The sequence below is a fragment of the Phascolarctos cinereus genome, unplaced genomic scaffold (genome assembly GCF_003287225.1).
Source record: "Phascolarctos cinereus isolate Bilbo 61053 unplaced genomic scaffold, phaCin_HiC Scaffold_2;HRSCAF=192, whole genome shotgun sequence".
Classification (NCBI taxonomy): Eukaryota; Metazoa; Chordata; class Mammalia; order Diprotodontia; family Phascolarctidae; genus Phascolarctos; species Phascolarctos cinereus.
In genome coordinates this window covers 342,443,622-342,465,149 of record NW_027555625.1, presented here as the reverse complement: position 1 = coordinate 342,465,149, position 21,528 = coordinate 342,443,622, and the positions used below count along the sequence as shown (strand labels likewise).

Genomic DNA, 21,528 nt, shown 5'->3' with positions numbered 1-21,528 from the left:
GAACCAGGAGAACGTTGTACACAGTAACAGCCAAGTTGTGTGAGGACTGATTTTGATACACTTACCCTTCTCAATAATGCAAGGGTCTAAGACATCTCCAAAGATCTCATGATGGAAAATGTTATCCACTTCCAAAGAAAGAACCATGGAGTTTGAATGCAGATTGAAACATACTATTTGCTATTTTTTTTTCTTCTGTTGTGTTTTGTTTCCTCTTTCTGGTGGCTCCTCCTATTGGTTCTAATTCTTACAACATCACTAATGTGAAAATATGTTTAATAGGAATGTATATACATAGCCTATATCAGACTTTGGGCCACCTTAGGGAAGTAGGCAGGGAGGGAGGGGGAGAAAAATTTAAAACTCAAAAGCTTATGGAAGTGATTGTTGATAAATCAAAAGAAATTAATAAAAAGAAAAAAAGAAAAAGAATAAAAAGAATAGTTCTACCCCCCCCAAAATTACTGTCAACACTTGTTTCTTATTATTCTTAACTACTATGTCTTGCATGCCTAACCTATTCCACATGTAATCCCTGCACCTTACTATTTCTAATCTCCTACCTTATTTATTTTATAAAACTGATAAGAAGCATTTATATAGTACTTTAAGGTTTGCAAAGTATTTTACAAATATTACCACATTTTATCTTAATAATAACCCTGGGAAGTAGGTGACATTATTATCTCCACCTTATAAAAGAGGAAACTGAGGAAAATAGAGGCTAAGTGACTTTCTCAGAACTACTCAGCTACTAAGTATCTGAAGCAAGATTTGAACTCAGGTCTTCCTGATTCTATATCCACAACTCTGTCCACTGCACCCCCTAACTGTCAGTCTGATGTGCTCAGAGTTTGGTAAAAGTCAGGCAAATGTGGGTTCTCTGAGGCTATGCGTGAATAGTGCAAGGCATCTGATGTCCTAAGAAACTGCAAATTCGCCCAGCAATGGGTCATGATTCTACAATCCAAGCACAGCCTAGCCAAATTTAAAATTCATCATGACATTAAGTGATATATTTTTTTTAAACTGTAGCAACTCAGGCAAACTATTTACTAGAGCAAGGAATGGATTTTGATTTGCACTGGTGGTCAAAGTGCCCACAACTGATAAAAGCTGTGGCTTTTGTGAAGAAATGAAATTTCTGAATGAGGGTCTATTTCCCACACCTCTCAGAAACCACTTTAGATTCCTTCTAAGCTCCTAGCTCTGTTCTGCATGCTTTAGCTTACCAGAAACCGGATCACTGGGTAACCAGTGCAACTCTAAATCCTTGCAGATACACAATTTTCATGTCTACTTTTACAGCATCACTTTGGGGAAAACATGCTTAAAACCTTCAAGTGTTATAAAAAATTAGCAGGTTTTTATTTTTTTATTTTTTGGGAGTTGAGATTTCAATATTACAGGAAAATCCCTGTTGTGGATCTAATATACCACTATTTCACAGTCTTAGAGACTTGCTGAGGAGCTCTGAGGTTACAAAGGCTTGTCCACAGGCAATACAGCTAGTATGTATCAGAAGCCACACTGGAATCAAGGTCTTCTTAATTCTGAGCCCATTTCTCAATCCACTATGCTAATTCAGTCTTTGCTACGTACCACTGTGACCTTTGACAAGTCAGTTGATATTTTAGATCTAGATTTCCTCATCCATAAAATGAGGAGGTTGGACAAAGATGGTCTGCAAGGTCCCTTCTAGTTCCACAGGATGGACATGTCACATCATTTTTGTAGTAAATTGTATCTCATGTGGAATAAATGTAAGATCATGGAGAGCCAAAATTGTACTTGAAATTCCTTAATTAGTCCATCAAGTAGATTACAGTATCTTTGAACACTTATACATAGGGTTTCTTTTATTTGTTTAATTTTTTCAGATAAATCTGAATTGATGTTTTACATCATTTATATTTCTCATTTTCTCTCTCCATCCTCCCCCTCTCAGAGAGTCATCCCTTAGGGAAATTGTTTAAAAAATCATTAAGGAGGTGGGGGGAGTGGAAGAGAAACAGTTTAGCAGAACCAATGAACATACTGAAAATATCTGATGCTATCCAACAATGGTCCACACCCAGAGTTCTCCATATGTGAAGCAAAGCAGAGGATGCTGTCACTTTCTTACAGCTCTTTATTGGTGCCATGTCTGGTTTTTAAGATTGCGCAACATTCATTTTCATTGGTTGCATTGCTGTTGTTCTTATCACCAACCTATAATCCTCATCATTGTGTATGTGGTTTTCCTGGTTCCGCTTCATTCACTGTGCTGATCAGTTCATGCACATCTTCCTGTGTTCCTCTGTATAACACTAGGTATCATATGGGGTCTCAGAAGCATTTGATGAAACAACAAACTGGGCTCACTCTGTCTAATGGAGCTCACTGAAAGAGCTAGGGTCAGACTGAAAGGCCCAATTTCACATCAGCATTACCCTTAGGAGTTCACTTATAAAACAGGAATATGACTCATGACTGTGCCCCACTTATATAGAGAGAAACTCTAACAATGGGCTATGGTTGGGATCCTAAGCCTGCCAAAAAAAGATCTCCTGTGTGATTTCCCAGGCTGTAATTGAGTCACAGGATGGGAGGGTAGGGGGTTGGAAGGGGGTGCAAAAGGAAGGGAAAGGAAATAAGCCTTTACATAGCATCTACCATGTGTCAGGCATTGTGCTAAGCACTTTTAAAATATTATCTCATTTCATCCGCACAACCCTGTAAGGTAGGCACTATTATTATCCCCATTTTACAGTTAAATAAACTGAGGCAGATAATTTAAGTGACCTACTCAGGTACATAGCTAACTAATAAGCATCCGAGGTTGAATTTGAACTTAGGCCCAGCATTCTATCCACTGTGCCACCTAGCACCCTCATGCCATGATCCAAGAGATTCAGGGGAATACACTTGCCTAAAGTATTATAGGAGATTATGAGGAGTAACTAGTTCCATATAAGATTAAATAATGGAATTATATATTATATAAATTATATAATATAATAAAGGAACATTCTTAGGAAGAGGGTCAGTCACACCCACCCTAAGAAGTAACAAATAGGAGTGATTCATTTTTGTTCAATCACCATTGATTAGATTAGTCCTTACCTTGTCTTACTTTCCTAGGCCTAAGAAGAAAATGTGCAGCTAGGTGGCACAGTAGCTAGAGTGTTGAGCTTAGAGTCAGGAAGACCTGAGTTCAAATTTGACCTCAGGTACTTACTGACTGTGAAATCGGGCAAGTTTCTTAACCCGTGTTTCCCTATTTCCTCATTTATAAAATGGGTTAGAGAAAGAAATAGCAAACACCCCAATATCTTTGCAAAGGGATCATACAGAATTAGACAAGACTGAAAAATGACTTAACAATATGAAAACTAAAGTGCCTTTCTGGCTGTTCGGCAGAGGGCCACCACTTCCAGCCCCATTGTCTTCCTCTGAGACTTCTGTCTTTCCATTGGCCCTCTGGATGCTAGGAGGTACTCCAATTTGGTGTCCTCTCTCCTTTGTGCATGATCTTTACTCATTTTTTCCCCTTGGTTCTCATTTTGTAACCTCAGTCCCAAATTATGCAGTCTCCTTGACTCAGGAAATAAGTGACTCCAAAAAACCACAATCTATGCAGGTTCAGGGTATTTTCCTCACCTCTAAAGAATGTGTGACATCTTTATTCATCAAAATCACCTTTTCTTACAGCACAATAATATTCCATTACATTTATATATCAAAATTTTTTTATCCCTATATTCCCAATCAATGGGCATCTCTTTTTATTTCTACTTCTTTGCTACTACAAAAAGTGCCACCATAGATATTCTATTACAGAGGGAGGTTTTTCTTTTTGTTATTGGCCTCCTCAGGGTATATGCCTAGCAGTGGTATATCTTGGTCAAAGGTTTGAACATTTTAATCACTTCATTTGCATAATTTTAAATTGTTTTCTAGAATGACAATTGCCAAATGACAGCTCGACCAATAGTCCCTTAGTATATCTTTCCACAACTCTTCCAATATTGAATATCTCCATATTTTATCATCTTTGCCAATTCATTGGACATGAAATCTTAAGGCTGTTTTTATTTGTGTTTTTATTAGCATTTATTTTGCATCAACACTGGCTGGAGCATTATTTTGTACATTTGTTAACAGTTTCTACTTCTTTTGAGAAATCTGTTTATATCCTGTCACCATTTATCCATTGGGAAATTGCTTTTAGTCTAATGTATTTCTGTCATTTGCCTATATATCTTGAATATAAGTCACTTAACAGAGATATATGATACAAAGACTCAATCCTGGTCAACCATTCCTTTATTACCCTGGTTACATTAATTTTATTCCCACAGAAGCTTTTCAATTGTATGTAATAGAAATCATTTACTTTATTTTGTATAATTGCTTCTATCTCCTATTTGGTTAAAAATTCAAGCCCTAGCTATAGCTGGGAAAGGGACATTGGTTCTCTTCTTATTTCTTTTATGACATGAAATTTAACTTTCAAACCATGTATCAATTTTGATTTATGTGGTATAAGATACTAATCTAAATTTAATTTCTGCCTGACAATTCCTATCAAACATGAAGTTCTTTCCTAGATAATTTTGTTTTCAGGCTTGTAGAATACTAAGTAACTGAGTTCAGTTACTTCTGTTTTTTCCTTGTCTAGGGTGTGCCATTGATGTACTTTTCCATTTTTTTAAATTAATGCCAAATGTTTTTAATGGTTACAGCTCTATATTTTGAGATATGAAAGTGTTATTATCCCTTAGTTGCTACTTTCCCTCCTTATTTCTTCTCGTATTAAAATTTGTGATTCTCCAAATGAATTGTGTTTTTATTTTGTCTAGCTCTTGTTTGTTTGATTGGTATAATAAGACTAAATCTATGAATTAATATCAGAAGTATTACCATTTTTATTATGTTGGAAAATCCCACACATAAGTACTTAATGTTCCTCCAATCATTTAAGTTAATCTGAATTTCTTTAAGGTGAATGTTGTAATCATATCTGTGCAAGTACTGAGTATGCTTTGGTAAACTGATTCCCAGATATGTAATGTATTTGGGACACTTATCTTCATGTTACTCCCTTATGGGCATTGTTATTGTCACATATAAATATGTTTGATTTTTATGTTTTATTTTACAATCTACCATTTTACTAAAGCTTTTGTCTCAATTAGTTTCTCTGCCAATTCTTTAAGATTTTCTAAGTAAATCAACATTTTGCCCACAAATAGGGATACTTTTGTTTACTCAATGCTTATGTTTATGCCTTTAGTTTCTTTCTTTTGTCTCACTGCTTCTGCTAGCATTTCTAGAGCTGTGTCAAGTAACATTAAGGACAGGAAGTATCTTCATATCAATCTTGAATTTACTGGGAAATCTTCTAGTTTTTTCCCCATTACTTCTAATGCCAGTTTTTGGTTTTACATATATTTTAATCAGATTAAAAATATCCTTTTATGCATATGCCTTGTGGGGGTTTTTTTTAGCATAAATGAGTGTTTTAATTTGTTAAAGGCATTTTTGTATCTACTGACATGATTGTATGATTTTGGATGCTTTTGTTTTTAATATAATTAATTATGTTAATTGTTTTCTAATACTAAACTATCCTTACATCCCTGGTGTGAATCAAACTTGACCATAGTGAAAGTTTTTCTCCCCATAAATAAATTACTTTACTCTTTCCTCCAGAATTTTATTTAAAATTTTTGAATTTATTTTTATTATTGATATTGTTCTATAGTTCTTTTTCTTTACTATATCCTTTCTTGGTTTAAGTATTAGTAAATATTGTCCTTTAATAGTTTGATATAATTTTTCTGTAATTCTACCTGGAAGAGAGTTAGTTTTGTTTTTGGTTTTCTCTCTACTTTGATATTTTCTTTACAGCTGGTTCATTTTCCTTTACTGAAATCACATTATTTCAGTATTGTGTTAGTTTGGGTACTTTATAATTAGTAGTATCATATAATATATTATATTATATTATCATAAGTAGATAATACTTTTTTGGAAGTCTGGTTGGCATATACTAGGTATAATAATATATAAAGACAGGTAACATATTTATATGTGTTGTATATAGTATATAGTAAACTATAATTTTAAAATTTTCTTTTTTTATTTTCCTCTTGTTCATTTGCTGTTATTCAGTCATTTTAGCCATGTCTAACTCTGTGACCCCATTTGGGGTTTTCCTGATAGATAGTGGAATCTTTTGCCACTTCCCTCTCCAGCTCATTCTATAGATTCTACCTGAGGTAAACAGGGTTGTGACTTGCCCAGAGTTACACAGCTACTAAGTGTTTGAGGTCAGATTTGAACTCAGGAAGATTAGTCTTCCTAACTTCAGCCCTGGCACTCTATTCACTGTGCCACCTACCTGCCTTTTTAATTAGATTGTTTAAAGTTTTATCAATTTTATTAGTCATTCTAAAATACTAACTTTCAATCCTATTTATCAGTTCTCTAGTCTTTTTTGTTTTTACTTAATATAATTCTCCAATAATTTTCTACATTTTCTTTTTTTGGTTTATTTGGGTTTTGATTTATTTCTTTTTTTAATTTTTAAATCCTTATTCTGTTTATTGAGCCTTTCTTTTCTATTTTGTTAATATGTAGTTTTAGGCATATAGTTTTTCATCTGAGGATTGCTTTCTGCAATGCATGAATCAAGGTATTTTCTCTAATCATTATCATTGTCTTTTACATAGTTATTAATTATTCCTATGATTTGTTCTTTATTTTTTGTTAATTGTTCAGGATTTTGTCATTACATATGCTTTTAGGACTGTGTCTTTTGCTTGCATTCCCTGTGTTGATTACATTTTCACTGCATTTTCACCTGAAAAGCATGTGTTTACTATTTATGTTTTTATGTTTATTCATAATTTTTCTGCACCCTAGAATGTGAATGAATGAAAAAGTATTTATTTCTTAAGCTTGTACTTAGCAAAGCACTATGTTAAAAAAAAGATGACACAAACTAAAAAGTAAGACAATCCTGGTTTACAAGGATTCTAATTCTAAATTCTAATAGCAAGAAATAATATGCACAGTTTTTGCTACATGAGCTATTTTTGTAAAGTTGATATGTATCTCACAGAAATTCATATATTATAATCCTATTCAGAAGATACCATGAATCTTTTAGTTCTAAATTTTTGAACAGTTTATTTATTTCTATGTTGTCCTTCTTTCTCTTTCTGTTAGATTTGCCCATCTCTGAAAGAGGAACATTAACTCCTACTATTATGCTACAACCTTTTTTTTCCTTTTTTTATTCAGTTAACTTTTTCTTTATGAATTGAGTTGATAAACCATGTTATTTTGAAAGAAATCAGTTTGTATCAGAGAACAAATAGTTGATATCGAAACATAAAATGCAAGTTTTATAAGGCTGGAGTCTACCATTCTAGAGAACAATTTGGAACTGTTCCCAAAGGGCATTAAAACTGTGCATACCCTTTGATCCAGCAATACTACTGCTTGGTCTGTATTCCAAAAGAGATTTAAAAAGTGGGGGAGGGAGAATTATTTGTACAAAAATATTTATAGTAGCTCTTTTTGTGGTGGCTACGGATTGGAAATCAGTGGGATGCCCATCAATTAGGGAATGGCTGGACAAGCTGTGGTATATGATTGTACTGGAATATTATCATGCTATAAGAAATGACAAGCAGGATGATTTCAGAAAAATTTAGAAAGACTTACATGAACTGATAGAAAGTGAAATTAGCAGAACCAGAAGAGCACTGTATACAATCACAGCAATATTATATAATGAAGAACTGTGAATGGCTTACTATTCTCAGTAATACAATCATCCAAGACAATCCCAAAGGACTCATGATGAAAAATGCCATCTGCCTCCATATAAAGAACTTGATATTATCTGAATACAGGCTGAAGCATACTATTTTCTCTTTGTTTGCTTGTTTCTTCCTTCCTTTCTTTTCTTCCTTCTTCTCTTCCCTCTTTCCTTTCTTTCTTGTTTGAGTCTTTTTTCACAAAATGACTAATATGGAAATATTTTATATGATTGCACACATACAACCTATATCAGATTGCTTACCATCTCGGGGGTAGGGGGGATAGGAGGAATGGAATTTGGAATTCAAAACTTAAAAAAAGAACAAGAAATGTTTAAAAAATGTTTTTACATGTAATTGGGGGAAAAATTTATATACACACACATACACATACATTCATACATATGTATTTAAAGGCTAGAACCTAGACTTCCATTAAAATAGAAGAAAACATAAACACATAAATACTTATCTGGAAGGAAAATTAATGATTAAAAGAAAATAGTCACATTTAAGTATTCCTATATTAGTGAGCAATCACATTGCTACATGACTGTTTTCTCTTCTTGTTCCACCATGAACCAAGAGAGAACCCAAGGATGTCAAATGTAACACAACAAGGCCCTCTAGATGATGATGAATGATTTTTTAAAAATCTAACTAAAGCTATGTCTCATTAACTCTACCAACTTAAACAATCAACAGACTAACTATAGATACAATGAAGAAGAGATTCCAGAATCACACACAGCACGCTAACATATTCTACTATGAAAGGCACATTGACACCAAGACTAACCGAAGCAATAGTAGGCAGATTCAGATCCCTCCTCTCACATTCATTGAGGAAATGGCAGGTAGAATCATCTACACTGTTAATTTTTTTTTCCATTTTTTCTTTTCTTTTTATCCAGCATATAGTGAAATTTAATAAATTAAATAATGAATACATAATAAACTAAATAATTTAATATATTAAATGTATTTCAACAAATAAACACTATTGTATTACTTAATGGATATACTGAATCTAGAACATCAATTTTGTTTATAGGGAAAACAAAAGCCAGGGACAACAGCTTGTAATGATCAGACAAAGAGAGCAGAGATTAGGAATAGAGCTATGCTTACTTTTTTAAATGCCAAACATTTTCTTTAGCCATTATATATCTACATGGACACCATATTTGCATGAAATGCTCCACTTACAGAACTACATGGCAGTGAACGAGTAACTTAAGCACTTCCTGTGCCTCAATTTCCTCAACTGTAAAATTATGAGGTTGTTCTTGATAACCAACTAGTACTCAATTTGTGATTAATCAACCAATCAAAAAGGCTTATTAAGTGTCCATTATGTGCCAGTCACTGTGCTAGGTACTGGGGATACAAATACAAAGATTGAAGCAATCCTTCCCTTCAAAGAGCTTATATTGAAATGATGGAGGCAGCAACTATATTTATTAGCATATACAGAATGAACAAATATTAAGAGAATAAATATAAATAAATACAAAAGTAGCTAGATACGATGCTACAAACTAAAGCTGCCACCCAGAAGTCATGGACTTTGTTATACTAATACATATTTATTTGTTATACATGATATATATTTTATGTTCTTCAAAAGATGCAGAATATTGTTTATATTAACATCAACAGAAACATACTTGATCTATTACATATAATAGCCACAACTAGGAATATTGGCTATCCCAATTGATCCCTTTTCTCCGAGAGGGTGGGTGCTTCAATCTCCCAAGCTCACTAAGGAAGCGAGAAGGTTGAAGTGAAATGGGTATATCTGTTTGCTCCATTTCTCAAGCCAATTCAATTCAATAAACATTTATTAATTCCTCACAATGTGAAGGTAGAGAATACTGAGGACATATAGATGTAAAATAATATAGTCTCTGCAGTCTCTGTCATCAAAGAGATTATAGCCTTTTTGAGGAAGAAAAGTTTTATCTGAAAAAGCTGAGAATTTTGTATATGAAAGAGCTGAAAATCAAATCCCATACAAACTACAAATAATCTAAGAATTGACTAATTTGGGAGAATATTTTAACTACTTTAACCAGATTGGTCAATTAAATGAATATTGTTGAATAACCTCAGAGAAAACATGAATCAATTAGTAAAAAGCTTTCAGTCACACTGATTGCCTATCTTTAAGGGGTGAAGATAAGAGGTATTTTTGGAGTCAGACTAAAAGTACATAGTCATCACCTATACAGAGACTAAAGGGTATAAGTAGTAACATTTTAACATCCAGTGTGTGATATTGTCACCCTTACCTTGATCAAAGGGCTTGTTTGGATTCCAGTTTCTGAAATAATCATCCTACAAAGGAAAAAAATAGAAAGCAAAGACAAGACTTAAAAAAGCTTCCAATATATTTGCCTAAAAGCATAATTTCTCCCCACATCTCCCAAACACATGAAATCAGTAAGTTTACACATTCAACTTCAAAATGGGTTTTGGCACATTGAAAACAAAATCAATTTATTTTACAAAAGTTGTTTTCCAAACATTTAAAAAATGAAAAATTTAGTCCAAATTAGTTCAACTAACATGAAGATACTAAAGAAAGAGATGCAAACCAACTTATCACTGAAAAGGATATACTTCACAGATCTATAGTTCGTCCCTCCATCCACCCAAATTGATACTCTCCAACATTTCTTGGGAGATTGTTTCATGAATCGCTGTGGCAAAATAGCTAAATGCATTGATGGATGGATGGATGGATGGATGGATGGATGGATGGATGGATGGATGAACAAATAAACAAACCAATTAATTAATGGTTAATTCTTCTTTGATGAGCCTCTTGAAACCTACTTGAAACTTGAAAACTACTACATACTTCACATCTGGTCCTCAGATCCCAAACACATGAATCCACCACACACAAACCCACCAAAGCCTGCACTCCATTGGAACAACCTCTGAAAACCTATATTTAACTCTGTGCCACTAAAAGGTGTCCAAGGAGGACTTGAATGGAAGAGAAAAAATATTTGCAATAAATTAATAAATGATAGATTAAGTAATGATTCGCTACTCTATCTCATGATAAGCCCTTAGTAATTTAACTATAAACTTATAAACTTTTTTTTTAATGTTGGGGCATTTAATTCTACATACACTTACTCTGGCTACCTAGGGTTGACATATAAAACAGCTAGAGAAGGAAACTGCAAACTACTCCCTGTATGTTTGCCAAGAAAACTTTAAATGGGGCCACGAAGAGTCTGAAACAACTGAATACAAACAACAAAGGAATTCATTACTTTATAGACATAGGTAGAGGCGTTCCCGATCCTGTTCATTCAGGTTCACAAAAGCCAATTGTTAAATTTCCAGTTTGAACATTTACACCTAGAAAATTGGCAAATGCTATGAATCATGACTTGATTTATTTTTTTGTTGTTGATTGTCTAGACTTAAGAAACTGGTGGGGCAAAATGTTAATAATTTAGATCAAATTTCTCTTCACTGCACTTTCTCTCCCTCTCCCTGACCTGGCTGTTAAATATTTACTAGCATATCACTGGATATGACTCTTAGTCCACTTCTTCCAAACAGTATTGTCTCTCTACCATATGATCCCACTGTTTTGAATCTTTCTGTGTATGTCTGGCTATTCTCACCCCCCCCATATTTCATTTTTCTGCTTCTATTCCCTATAATTCTCTCTTTGATTACACCTCCTTTTGAAATAAGTGAGCAAGAGTGAACGAAGTTTTCCAGATGAAGATGCAACTTGGATATATATCCCATCTATTCTATCTTTGGCATATTTGTCATTTCTCTTCTTAAGCATGCCCAACCTGCTATTCATAAGGGCCTTTTAAAAATATTTTTTGACAGCTGCTCTGTACGCAGTAGACATCTTCAGTGAGCTATCCAAAAATGATGCTTCAATCTCTCTTCCAGAGAAGTTAATTTGCATCATTGTGCACAATTAGTTCAAATTATCATCCATACCGCCTTACACAACAGTTTATCTATGACACTGTCTCCTTTGAATTTTATTTGCCTTTATGTAGCTCAATTACCCGACTTTATTAGATCCTTGTTGAGTTCATCTAAGCCCCTAAATAGACTTTTAGTAAAATAGCTTTGGTAAAATTAGAACAGATTGCTTCTTGTGTAAATGATTCCATTTTCTAGATCATGAATAAATGTATCTCACTGAAAAAATTCAGAACGCTGATCAATTCAATATCCAATCATAAGTCCCAAGGAATGATTCCTCTCAGGAGAAAGGTAGTAGACTATAGGTGCAAAATAAGGAATATACTTTCAGATATTGCTAACATGTTGATGTGTTTTCCTTTTTTGTAAGGAATGATTCTAGTGGGATAGGAGTGGAGAGTGAATTATGGAGAATTAATCACAAAGCAAAAATAAGGTATTACCACAACATTTATTTTAAAACAATATAAATAAATACAATTGTTTAACCAAAAGGCATTTTTATAAGTTTTCTGATCTTTGATAGGGAATTTCCCTCTCTGGACTTCAGAGTTTTAATTTGTACAATGAGGGATAAGAGGACTGGATTAGATGATTTTTTGGGTACCTTCCTGCCCTAATGATTGATGTTTCTTTAGTGTGCTCTTGTTTCTTCTTTTTTGTTACATTGCCAAGTGCCTTGGCAGTTAAGTATGGAAAGCTTCATTGTAATGCTGCTAACAGGGCACAAAAGAGATATCCATGTTAAAGGCAGCATTTCAGTGACAAAGATAACCCATGTACCCCTGAGGGTAAAATGTATTCCATTGAAAAACCCTTCAAGTGGCATGATAGGTTGAGGGTTTTACTGTCTGCCTTAAAGCAGGCAAAAGTGTATCATGAAAAGGCAAGGACATGTCTACACACTATGGCTGAATAAGTCAACATCACTTTATCTAGATCAGTGCTATCTCATCTCCAATGGCAGTTTCCAAGAAAGCAGGTGCTGATTACACCAACTTTCTGCATAAAGCCTCGTACAGATGCTTACAAAATGATTTTTGAGCATGAGGGAATCAATCAAAAACTACGTTTAAGGGTCTGAGAATCACTTTCTCTGAGCCATCATGCCCTGCAAAATCACAATGGGATGTGTGAAGATTTCTCTGTACTCTCCTTGTCTCCAAACCATTTTTAGGTAAGTGTGAGGAGACTACACAAAAATGTCCTTTCTTAAGAGCCCTTGCTACTCTGGCCTTCTTCCACATCTGGCTTTAGAAAGTTCTAGTTGTTTAAAATTCAGAATATAGTAGTAACCAAATTGATTTTGTTTGATCAAATTTGACAGGAAAAAAGTGGTGGTTGAGTTTGTTTGTCAGTAAGTTCATCATCTACAGTGAAGCTCAAAACAATCCTCCTCCACCTCAGGAATGAATAATTTTCGTAAGTAGGAGGACGTATATCCCAATACAGCTATATATTAAATTTCACGGCTCACGTGAATGCATTATGGAGGTTGAGAAATTAAGTAAGGCACTTTCATATGTGTGTGTATATGTATGTGTGTATACGAATACATACATAAATATAATCAAATACATTGTATACTGAGAAGCACAAGTAGTCAGGGGAATACAGGACAAGGAAAACAGAATCGGAAAATGACAGCTCTAAGTTTTAACCAACTTAATTAAGTTCAGAAGGTGAGAGGCAAAAAGAAACAGTAGCTAGAGAGAATTGAACTCAGAATCAAGGAAATTGAGGCTTAAGCCCCATCTCTGACACTTGCTAGCTAGGCAACTGTTCCAGAACAAGTGACTATGTATTAGCAGAGGAAATTTTCTTACTGAGAGTTCCATATACCAATGAAATCTCCACTAAAGTTAGAACTCAAAACTATAGAAGAAATTGAATTTACCCTTCTACTTTCAAACTTTAAAGAAGAGGTGTCAAACTTGCAGCCAAAAACCAGATTAAAGTGTAATTGGGGAATGTTTAACAAAACAAATAAAAATACAATACAATATAGATGATGTCAATTTGTAGTTTTCTAAGTCAATATGTGGTCACTGGAAGGGATCCATTTCTATTTGAGTTCAACACAAGTGCTTTAAAAAATCTGATTCCCAAAATTGTGAATATTCCTGACAATGATGAAGACTGCAACCTATTCCTGCCTTCTCTCTATTATCCTATTCCCCACCACCAAGAACGTCCAAATTTTGCAAGTTACTTGGCTATTTTTTGAAAATGATGTGACAACTTCTCCTTGGTACTTTCTGCCCTATAGGTTTTTATGATGCTGCTCTCTCCTAGTTCTTGTCCTCTCTATTTGACCACTTCTTTGCTAGATCTTCATCCAGGTCACACCCACTAACCATGGGCGTTCTGAGCTCTGCCCTGGGCCTTGTTCTTTTCTCTATAGATACTATTTCACTTGGTGATCTCATCAGCCACCATAGATTCAATTATTATCTCTATGCCTATGATTCTCAAATGAATTTATTCAGCCCTAACCTCTCCAAGAACTCATTGGACATCTTAAATTGGATATCTTATATATATCTTAAACTCAACATACCCAAAATTGGACTATCTTTACCATAGAACCCTCCCCCCCCTTCCAAAGTTTCTTATTATTATCAAGGACACTACCATTGTCCCAGTCACCCAGAATCACAACCTATGTGTCATTCTTGACCCCTTACTATCTCTCTCATATCTAATCATTACCAAGAACTGTCAATTTTATCTTCATGACATCTCTTGTCTATGCTCCCTTTTCTCCTTTGACACTATTGCCACCCTGGTAAAGACTCTTTCACCTCACACCTGGATGATTACAATAATCTGCCAGTTTGTCTCTCTACCTGTTCCACTCAATTCTCCATTCAGCTGTCAAAGCAATCTTCCCAAAGTACAGGTCTGACTATGGTGCCCCTCCCCACATTCAATAAATTCCAATGGCTCCCCATCACCTCCAAGATCAAATATGAAAGCCTTTATTTGGCATTCAAAGCCCTTGATAACCTGCCACACACACACACACACACACACACACACACACACACACACACACACGCACCCTTCTATAGTATTCCTATACCTTGTACCTCCTCAGACCCCAATATGCTCTGCAATCCAGTAACTCTGCTCTTCTTACTCTTCCTGAAATAAACCACTCTACTCCTTGATTCCGTCCATTTTCTCTGGCTGTTCCACATGCCTAGAATGCTCTCCCTCCTCATCTCTGTCTCTTGACTTCCCTGACTGCCTTCAAGTCCCAGCTAATATTACACCAGATATAGGAAGCCTTTCCTAAATTGTTCTTCATTCTGATGCCTTCCCTCTGTGGATTATTTCCAATTCATCCTGTACATACTTTGATTGTGTTTGCTTTTTGCTCCCTCATTAGACAATGAGTTCCTTGAGAGTAGGAACTATCTTAGTTCCTGGAATATAATAGTAACTTAAATGTTTATTGATTGACTGACTGACTGAATAAAACTTTAAAACAAGGCCATCAAATCTACACGATGTCATTTTCAGGATATGAGCTACCAGCATCCTTTAAGAGCATTATAATGAGCACAATCAGAAAGCATCACCAAAGCTGTCCTTAACTTAAATGCTAAGGAAGAATTCTGTTCTTGTTCAATCATATCTGACTCTTTGTGATTCCCATGGACCATAGCACACCATATCTGTCTATGGGGGTTTCTTGGCAAAGATTCTAGACTCGTTTTTCCTTCTCCAGTGAACTAATGCAAACAGGGTTTAAGTAACTTGCCTAGAGTCAGACAACTAGTAAGTGTCTGAGGCCAGATGTCAACTTAGGTCTTCCTGACTGTAGGCCCAGTGCTCTAACCACTGAGTCATCTAGCAACCTCTAGGGAAGGATTACAATCTATAATTAAACACAAGTACAAGGAAAGGTGACAAGCCCACCAGGCTGATGTCACAGCCCCAAAGAGGCATTTCCAGACCCTAGAGAAGATTTGAAAAGTACATCCCTTGCTTTTTTTAAAATTTAATTTTTTTTTTCCATTACATTTTAAGTTTCAAACTCTCTCTCCCTTCCTCTGGATCCCACACTAGAGAAGGCACACAATGTTTGATAGAAAGTTATAGCTATATTTAAAACCATATGTGTACTTCTATTTATCAGTTCTTTCTCTAGAGGTGGATAGCATCTTCCTTCATAGATCCTTCATAGTTGATTTAAGTACTTATAATGCTCAGAATAATTGGTTTACAATTATTCTTGAACTATATTTCTGTTACTGTATACAACATTATCTTCTTTCTGCTCATTTCATTTTTCTTAAGTTCATGAAACTCTATCATTTTTTTTTCTAAAATCAACCATTTCATCATTTCTTACAACATAGTAGTGTTCCGTCAAAATCATATACCACAATTTGTTTAGCCTTCCCCAATTGATGGGCAGTCTTTTAATTTCTAGTTCTTTGCCACCACAAAGAGAGCTGCCATAAGTATTTTAAAACATATAGGTTGTTTTTCTTTTTCCCTCACCACCTTGGAAAACAGACCTAATAGTGGTATTGCTGGGTCAAAGGATATATACACAGATTTATAACTCTTTGGGCATGACTCCAGATTGTTTCTAAAATGGTTGGATCAGTTCACAGTTCCAACCAACAGCTTATTAATATCCCAACTTTTCCACATGTTCTCCCAACATTTAATATTTTCCCTATCATTTTAGCCAATCTGAATTTGCATTTCTGTAATCAATAATGATTAACAGCATTTTATATGGCTACAAAGAATTTCAATTTCTTCATCAAAAAACTACCTGTGCATATGATTTGACCATTTATCAATTAGTCAATGACTCACATTTTTATAAATTTGACAAAGTTCTCTATATATTTGAGATATAAGACCTTTATCTGAGAAACCACCTATAAATTTTTCCTAAATTTTCTGCTTTCCTCTAATCTTGGCTACATTGGTTTTATTTGTACAAAACCTTTTTAATTTAATATAATCAAAATTATCCATTTTATATCTCACAATGCTCTCTATGTCTTGTTTTTTCATAAACTCTTCTCCTCTCTATAAGTCTGATAAGTAACATGTTCCATGTTCTGGTTTTCTTTTGATTTCTCCCTTTATATCTAGGTCATGTATCTATTTTGACTTTATCTTGATAAACAGTATAAGATATTGCTGTATACTCAATTTCTGCCAGACTATAATCCACTCTTTTCCCAATAATTTTTACCAAATAGGGTGCTCTTATCCTCAAAAGCTTAAATCTTTACATTTGTCAAACACAAGATTACTATAATCATTTATCATGTGTATTGTATGTCTACTCTATTCCACTGACCCATCTTTCTATTTATTAGTCAGTACCAGATAGTTTTGATAATTCCTGCCTTATATTTCAAGATTTGGTACTGCTAAGTTTCCTTTCTTTAAATTTTTTTTTCATTAATTCCTTAGATATTGTTGACTTTTTATTCTTTCAAATGAATTTTTATTCTTGTTTTTCTAGCTCAATAATTTTTTTTTGTAATTTAATTGGGATGGCATTGAACAAGTAATTTAGGTAGAATTGTCAGTTTTATTATATTGACTCTGCCCACTCATGAGCAATTAATATTTCTCCAATTATTTAAATCTGACTTTATTTGCATAAAAAGCATTTTATAATTGTGCTTGTGTAGTTTCTGGGTTTATCTTGGCAGATATACTCCCAGGTATTTTCTACAGTCTACAGACCTCTTGCCTTTAAAAATAGTACCATCAGGTGTTAACATCCATTGAAGGTTTAGAACCTTCATTGCAACATGAGTGATTTGATTCATCAATAAATAAATTCCTTCTGCCATGTTTTTCTCCTGTTAAAAATAAGTACATTCTTCTTTACAAAAGTGGGAGACTATGTATATGGAACACTGTATAAAATGTTGACTTTGATTTACGCATTGGTTAGTTTTAATGAATTGTTTTCCCCCTCCATATTACTCTTTATTATAAGAAATTACTCTCTGGGAGAGAGAAAAAGGGATATGTTGGGAAATAAAAGTGATATGAAATGAATAGACATCAATAAATTTTTAAATGTGCATTTATAAATAACTCATTAAATTGCACCCTTTGCTGCATCCTGCTTGCAGGTTGCATCCTGTGCTATTCCCTACTTTGACTCTAGTTTGAGCTCTGTTACTCCTTAACTGATAAATTGAAACTTAGTTCTCAACAAATCAGTGCATTCCTGGATGAGAGTCATGACTTTACTTTTCCTTTAAATTCAACAGCTGATTTTAGCAGAAAACTATAACCTTCTGTGTTACTCACTCACCCATTACCTATTTCTCTTAGTTGTCACCTTTAGCAGAAACTAAAAACTGTCCATAGACCAGTGGACACCACTTGGGCTAAATGCTTTCAACTCCTTCCTTGAAGGTATTTTATTAAGATCTGCATTCTCAAGAACAGAATATCCTTTAAAAAGAAAAAAAAGAAGTTGTTGTTGTCCTATATTCTACCCTGAATTTTATAGTGAGATCTTTTAATTTGCATAACTTGAAATGATTCTTCAACATTCCTTTCTAGTTTAGGTAACTATTTCCCTTCAAACTGAAGAGATCATAAATGCTAAGGAAATTGTGTATGTAAGACACTTTGTAAACCTCAAAGTCGATATAAATGTCAGCATTTCAGTTTCTGCCAATATTGAGTGAAAAATGTGGCTTCTCCTTTTGCCCTACAATACTCAAAATGGCTGCAGTTCTGCTCAAATTTTCACCAGGGCTTAAGCAGAGAGGCTTGCTTCAGCTGTAAACACCTTTGGAGCAAACTATGGGCAAGAGAGGGGAAGGAGAACAAAACAAAAACACTTTTAAAACCTATCTACTTTGTTCCCAATTACGAACATTATGATGTGCTTTATAATACACCTCTAAGCCTCAGATGCCATCAGATCAAAGAAATTTAGCTCAAACAGAACAGATAATTTCTCATTCATACATATTTTAGCTAAGCTGTCTGAACCCTGCAGTTTCATCTGAAGATTACCCAAGATAATACAAATTGCTCTTGGTATCGCAGCCTAGAAAATAAATACCAATCTTATTCAGCATGGCCAGGGATAAGTAATGCAGATGGCTAAGAAGGCAAAAGATCATAAATGTGGGTATAAAACTCCTCTGGGCTATGTTCTGGCCCTAATGGCTGAAACATGAATGTAGAAACCTTCTAATCTGCAAATTCCCATTGGCAAATTCTTAACTATCTGGTAGAGTTATTTCATACACAGGCAGACCCTGCTCTAAGAAAATCCTGCATAGAAAAATTATACCTCCCAGGACAGGTTAATTACAGTGCATTCTTCACACTACAGAACGCCATTTACTTTATTAAATGAGACACTGTAAATGCTCTGGAAATCCAGAGCTCTCCCAGTACATTCAAAGGGTGTTTTGGTAGACCAGTTGGGGGAAAAAGGTATGAAGAAAAAAAACAGAAATCAAAAGGATAGAAGCATCTATTAGCATCTCAAAGTTTAAAGGCACTTCAGAAGGCAACTAGCCCAACCCATATCTGACTAGGAATCACCTCAATCACCACTATCCCAACAAATGACCATCCAACCTTCCCATGAAGACTTCCACTGAGGGACAATCCAAGCCCTATAGAGGACACTGGTTCTATTTTTGGAGATCTTTAATCATTAGGAAGTTTCTCAGTGAATAAAGGTAAAATCTGCCTCTTCACAAAGTCTGCCCATTCTTTTTAGTTCTACCCTTTGGGGTCAAGAAAAAAAGAAATCGAATCCCTCTTCTGCATGACAATCTTTCAAGTATTTGAAGTCTACCAATTAAAGTTTCCTGCTGCCAAGGGGCCGTGTCCTAAGCAAGTTTCTCTTCAGCTATGTCCCACCCTGCTTTTTCCCCCAAATATCAGCCTACCAAGTAGCAGACTTAGTAGGGCCTCCACATCCTCACCTCAGATGGAATTTCTGCCTTACCAGGCCTCATGTCCAGAGGTTGGAGGTCTCCCTCCACCAATTCTTGCCAACTGATTTTGTCTTAAAAAGTCAATTTGAGCATTAGCACTGAGCACCACCTTACTTCTAGGTTCCAGAATTCCTAGTTACATCTCCACAGTGATCCCATTCTTGTGGTTTCTCCAAATCATTTGTCTCTATGCCATTCACATCACCACATTCCCACACTCAGTTGGAAACCCAGTTAGAAATGTTTCTTCAATCCTCATCTTGACTAAACTGAGACAATCACTTGGTACTCTCCAGGGAACAGTTATGCTATCCACAGCACCCTAGTTAAGCCTGCTCAATTTCATATTCAATGCCATAGTTCTAAACTTAGAATAATGGAATGTTGATGTGGAAAGAGACTTTTAGAGAGAGTGGAACAATAAAAACTGGTAATATAGCATAGTGACTACAGTGCTAAGCTTAAGGTAAGAAAGATCTAGGCTCAAATACTGCTTCAGATCATTTGACCTCTGACAAATCACTTGATCTGAATCTCTGTTTTCTCAACTGTAAAATGGGGATACTAATAGTATCTATCTCACATGGTTGATATGAGGTCAAATTAAATTATGTATATAAAATATAAGCTGCTACCATCATCATCATCATCATTATCATATCCCCTAATTTTAAAGATGATGAAATTAAGGCTTGAAGAGGGAAGTGATTTACCCAAGGACACACAGCTAATAAATGACAGAAGGGCTAAGACTTTGGTGTTAGTTAGTTTGGACATCCATATCTTTCTTCAAGTGGGGAAGTAATTGCCAAGTAAGACTTCAAGAAGTTTGCAGCATCTTAGCTATGATGGGGAAGGGAAGGGAATATGCATTTATTAAGTATCTACTATGTGCTAGGGACTGCACTAAGCACTTTAAAAATGCTATGAGGATGCTATGTTATGAGGATCATTTCATCCTCGAAACGACTATGCAAGGTAGGGGCTATATTATTATCCCCATTTTACAGTTGAGGAAACTGAAGCAAATAGAGATTGAGAACCTAGGTAACTGGGAGGGTGAGAGACCCTAAACAGTAACAGAAAAGTTGGGAGGCAGAGAGAGTATGTCAAATTATTGAGCTCTGTTTTAGACATGCTGAGTTTGAGATGCCTATGGGATCTAGTGATATCTAAATATCTAGTGATATTCTAAAATGCAGTTAGTGATACTGAACATATTGATGCTCAGAAGAGAGACTTGGGCTGCATAAATAAATCTAGGAATTGTCTGCACAAAGATGATAATTGAATGCATGAGAGCTGACGAGATCACCAACTAAGGTAGCATAGAGTGAAAAGAAAAGAGGGCCCAAGACAGAAAGGTTAATCAGTGTGAAATGGATGAAGAATTAGCACAGGCTACTACGAAAAAGCAGCCAGACAGATAAGAAAAAATTCAGAGCAGGGCAGTACTGTGAAAACCTAGAGAAAAGAATAACCACAAGAAGGTGATCAAAAGCTGTAAAAAGGTCAAGAATGAAGACTGAGAAAAATGTCTTTGGAGTTGGCCATTGAGAGACCATTGGTAACATTGGAGGGAGCAATTTCATGATGAGAATGATGAGGTCAGGAAACCAGATTGAAGAGGGTTTAGAACAGAAATGTCAAATATGCAGCTCACAGTACTCACAAGCACAGCTTGAAGCATATTAAAATATAATCGGGACGTGGTTAACAACAGAAACAATTAATACTAATAATACTAAGTCCAT

At 34.9% G+C, this 21,528-nt stretch overlaps 1 protein-coding gene across 1 annotated transcript in view; it reads right to left on the bottom strand.

Annotated features, from left to right (window-relative positions):
- Positions 1-21,528, bottom strand: part of SPOCK1 (SPARC (osteonectin), cwcv and kazal like domains proteoglycan 1) — a 745,062-nt gene that overhangs the window by 447,097 nt on the left and 276,437 nt on the right. The window contains 1 exon segment of the mRNA XM_078150357.1: positions 10,115-10,160. Within this exon segment, the coding sequence (XP_078006483.1) occupies positions 10,115-10,160 (46 nt within the window).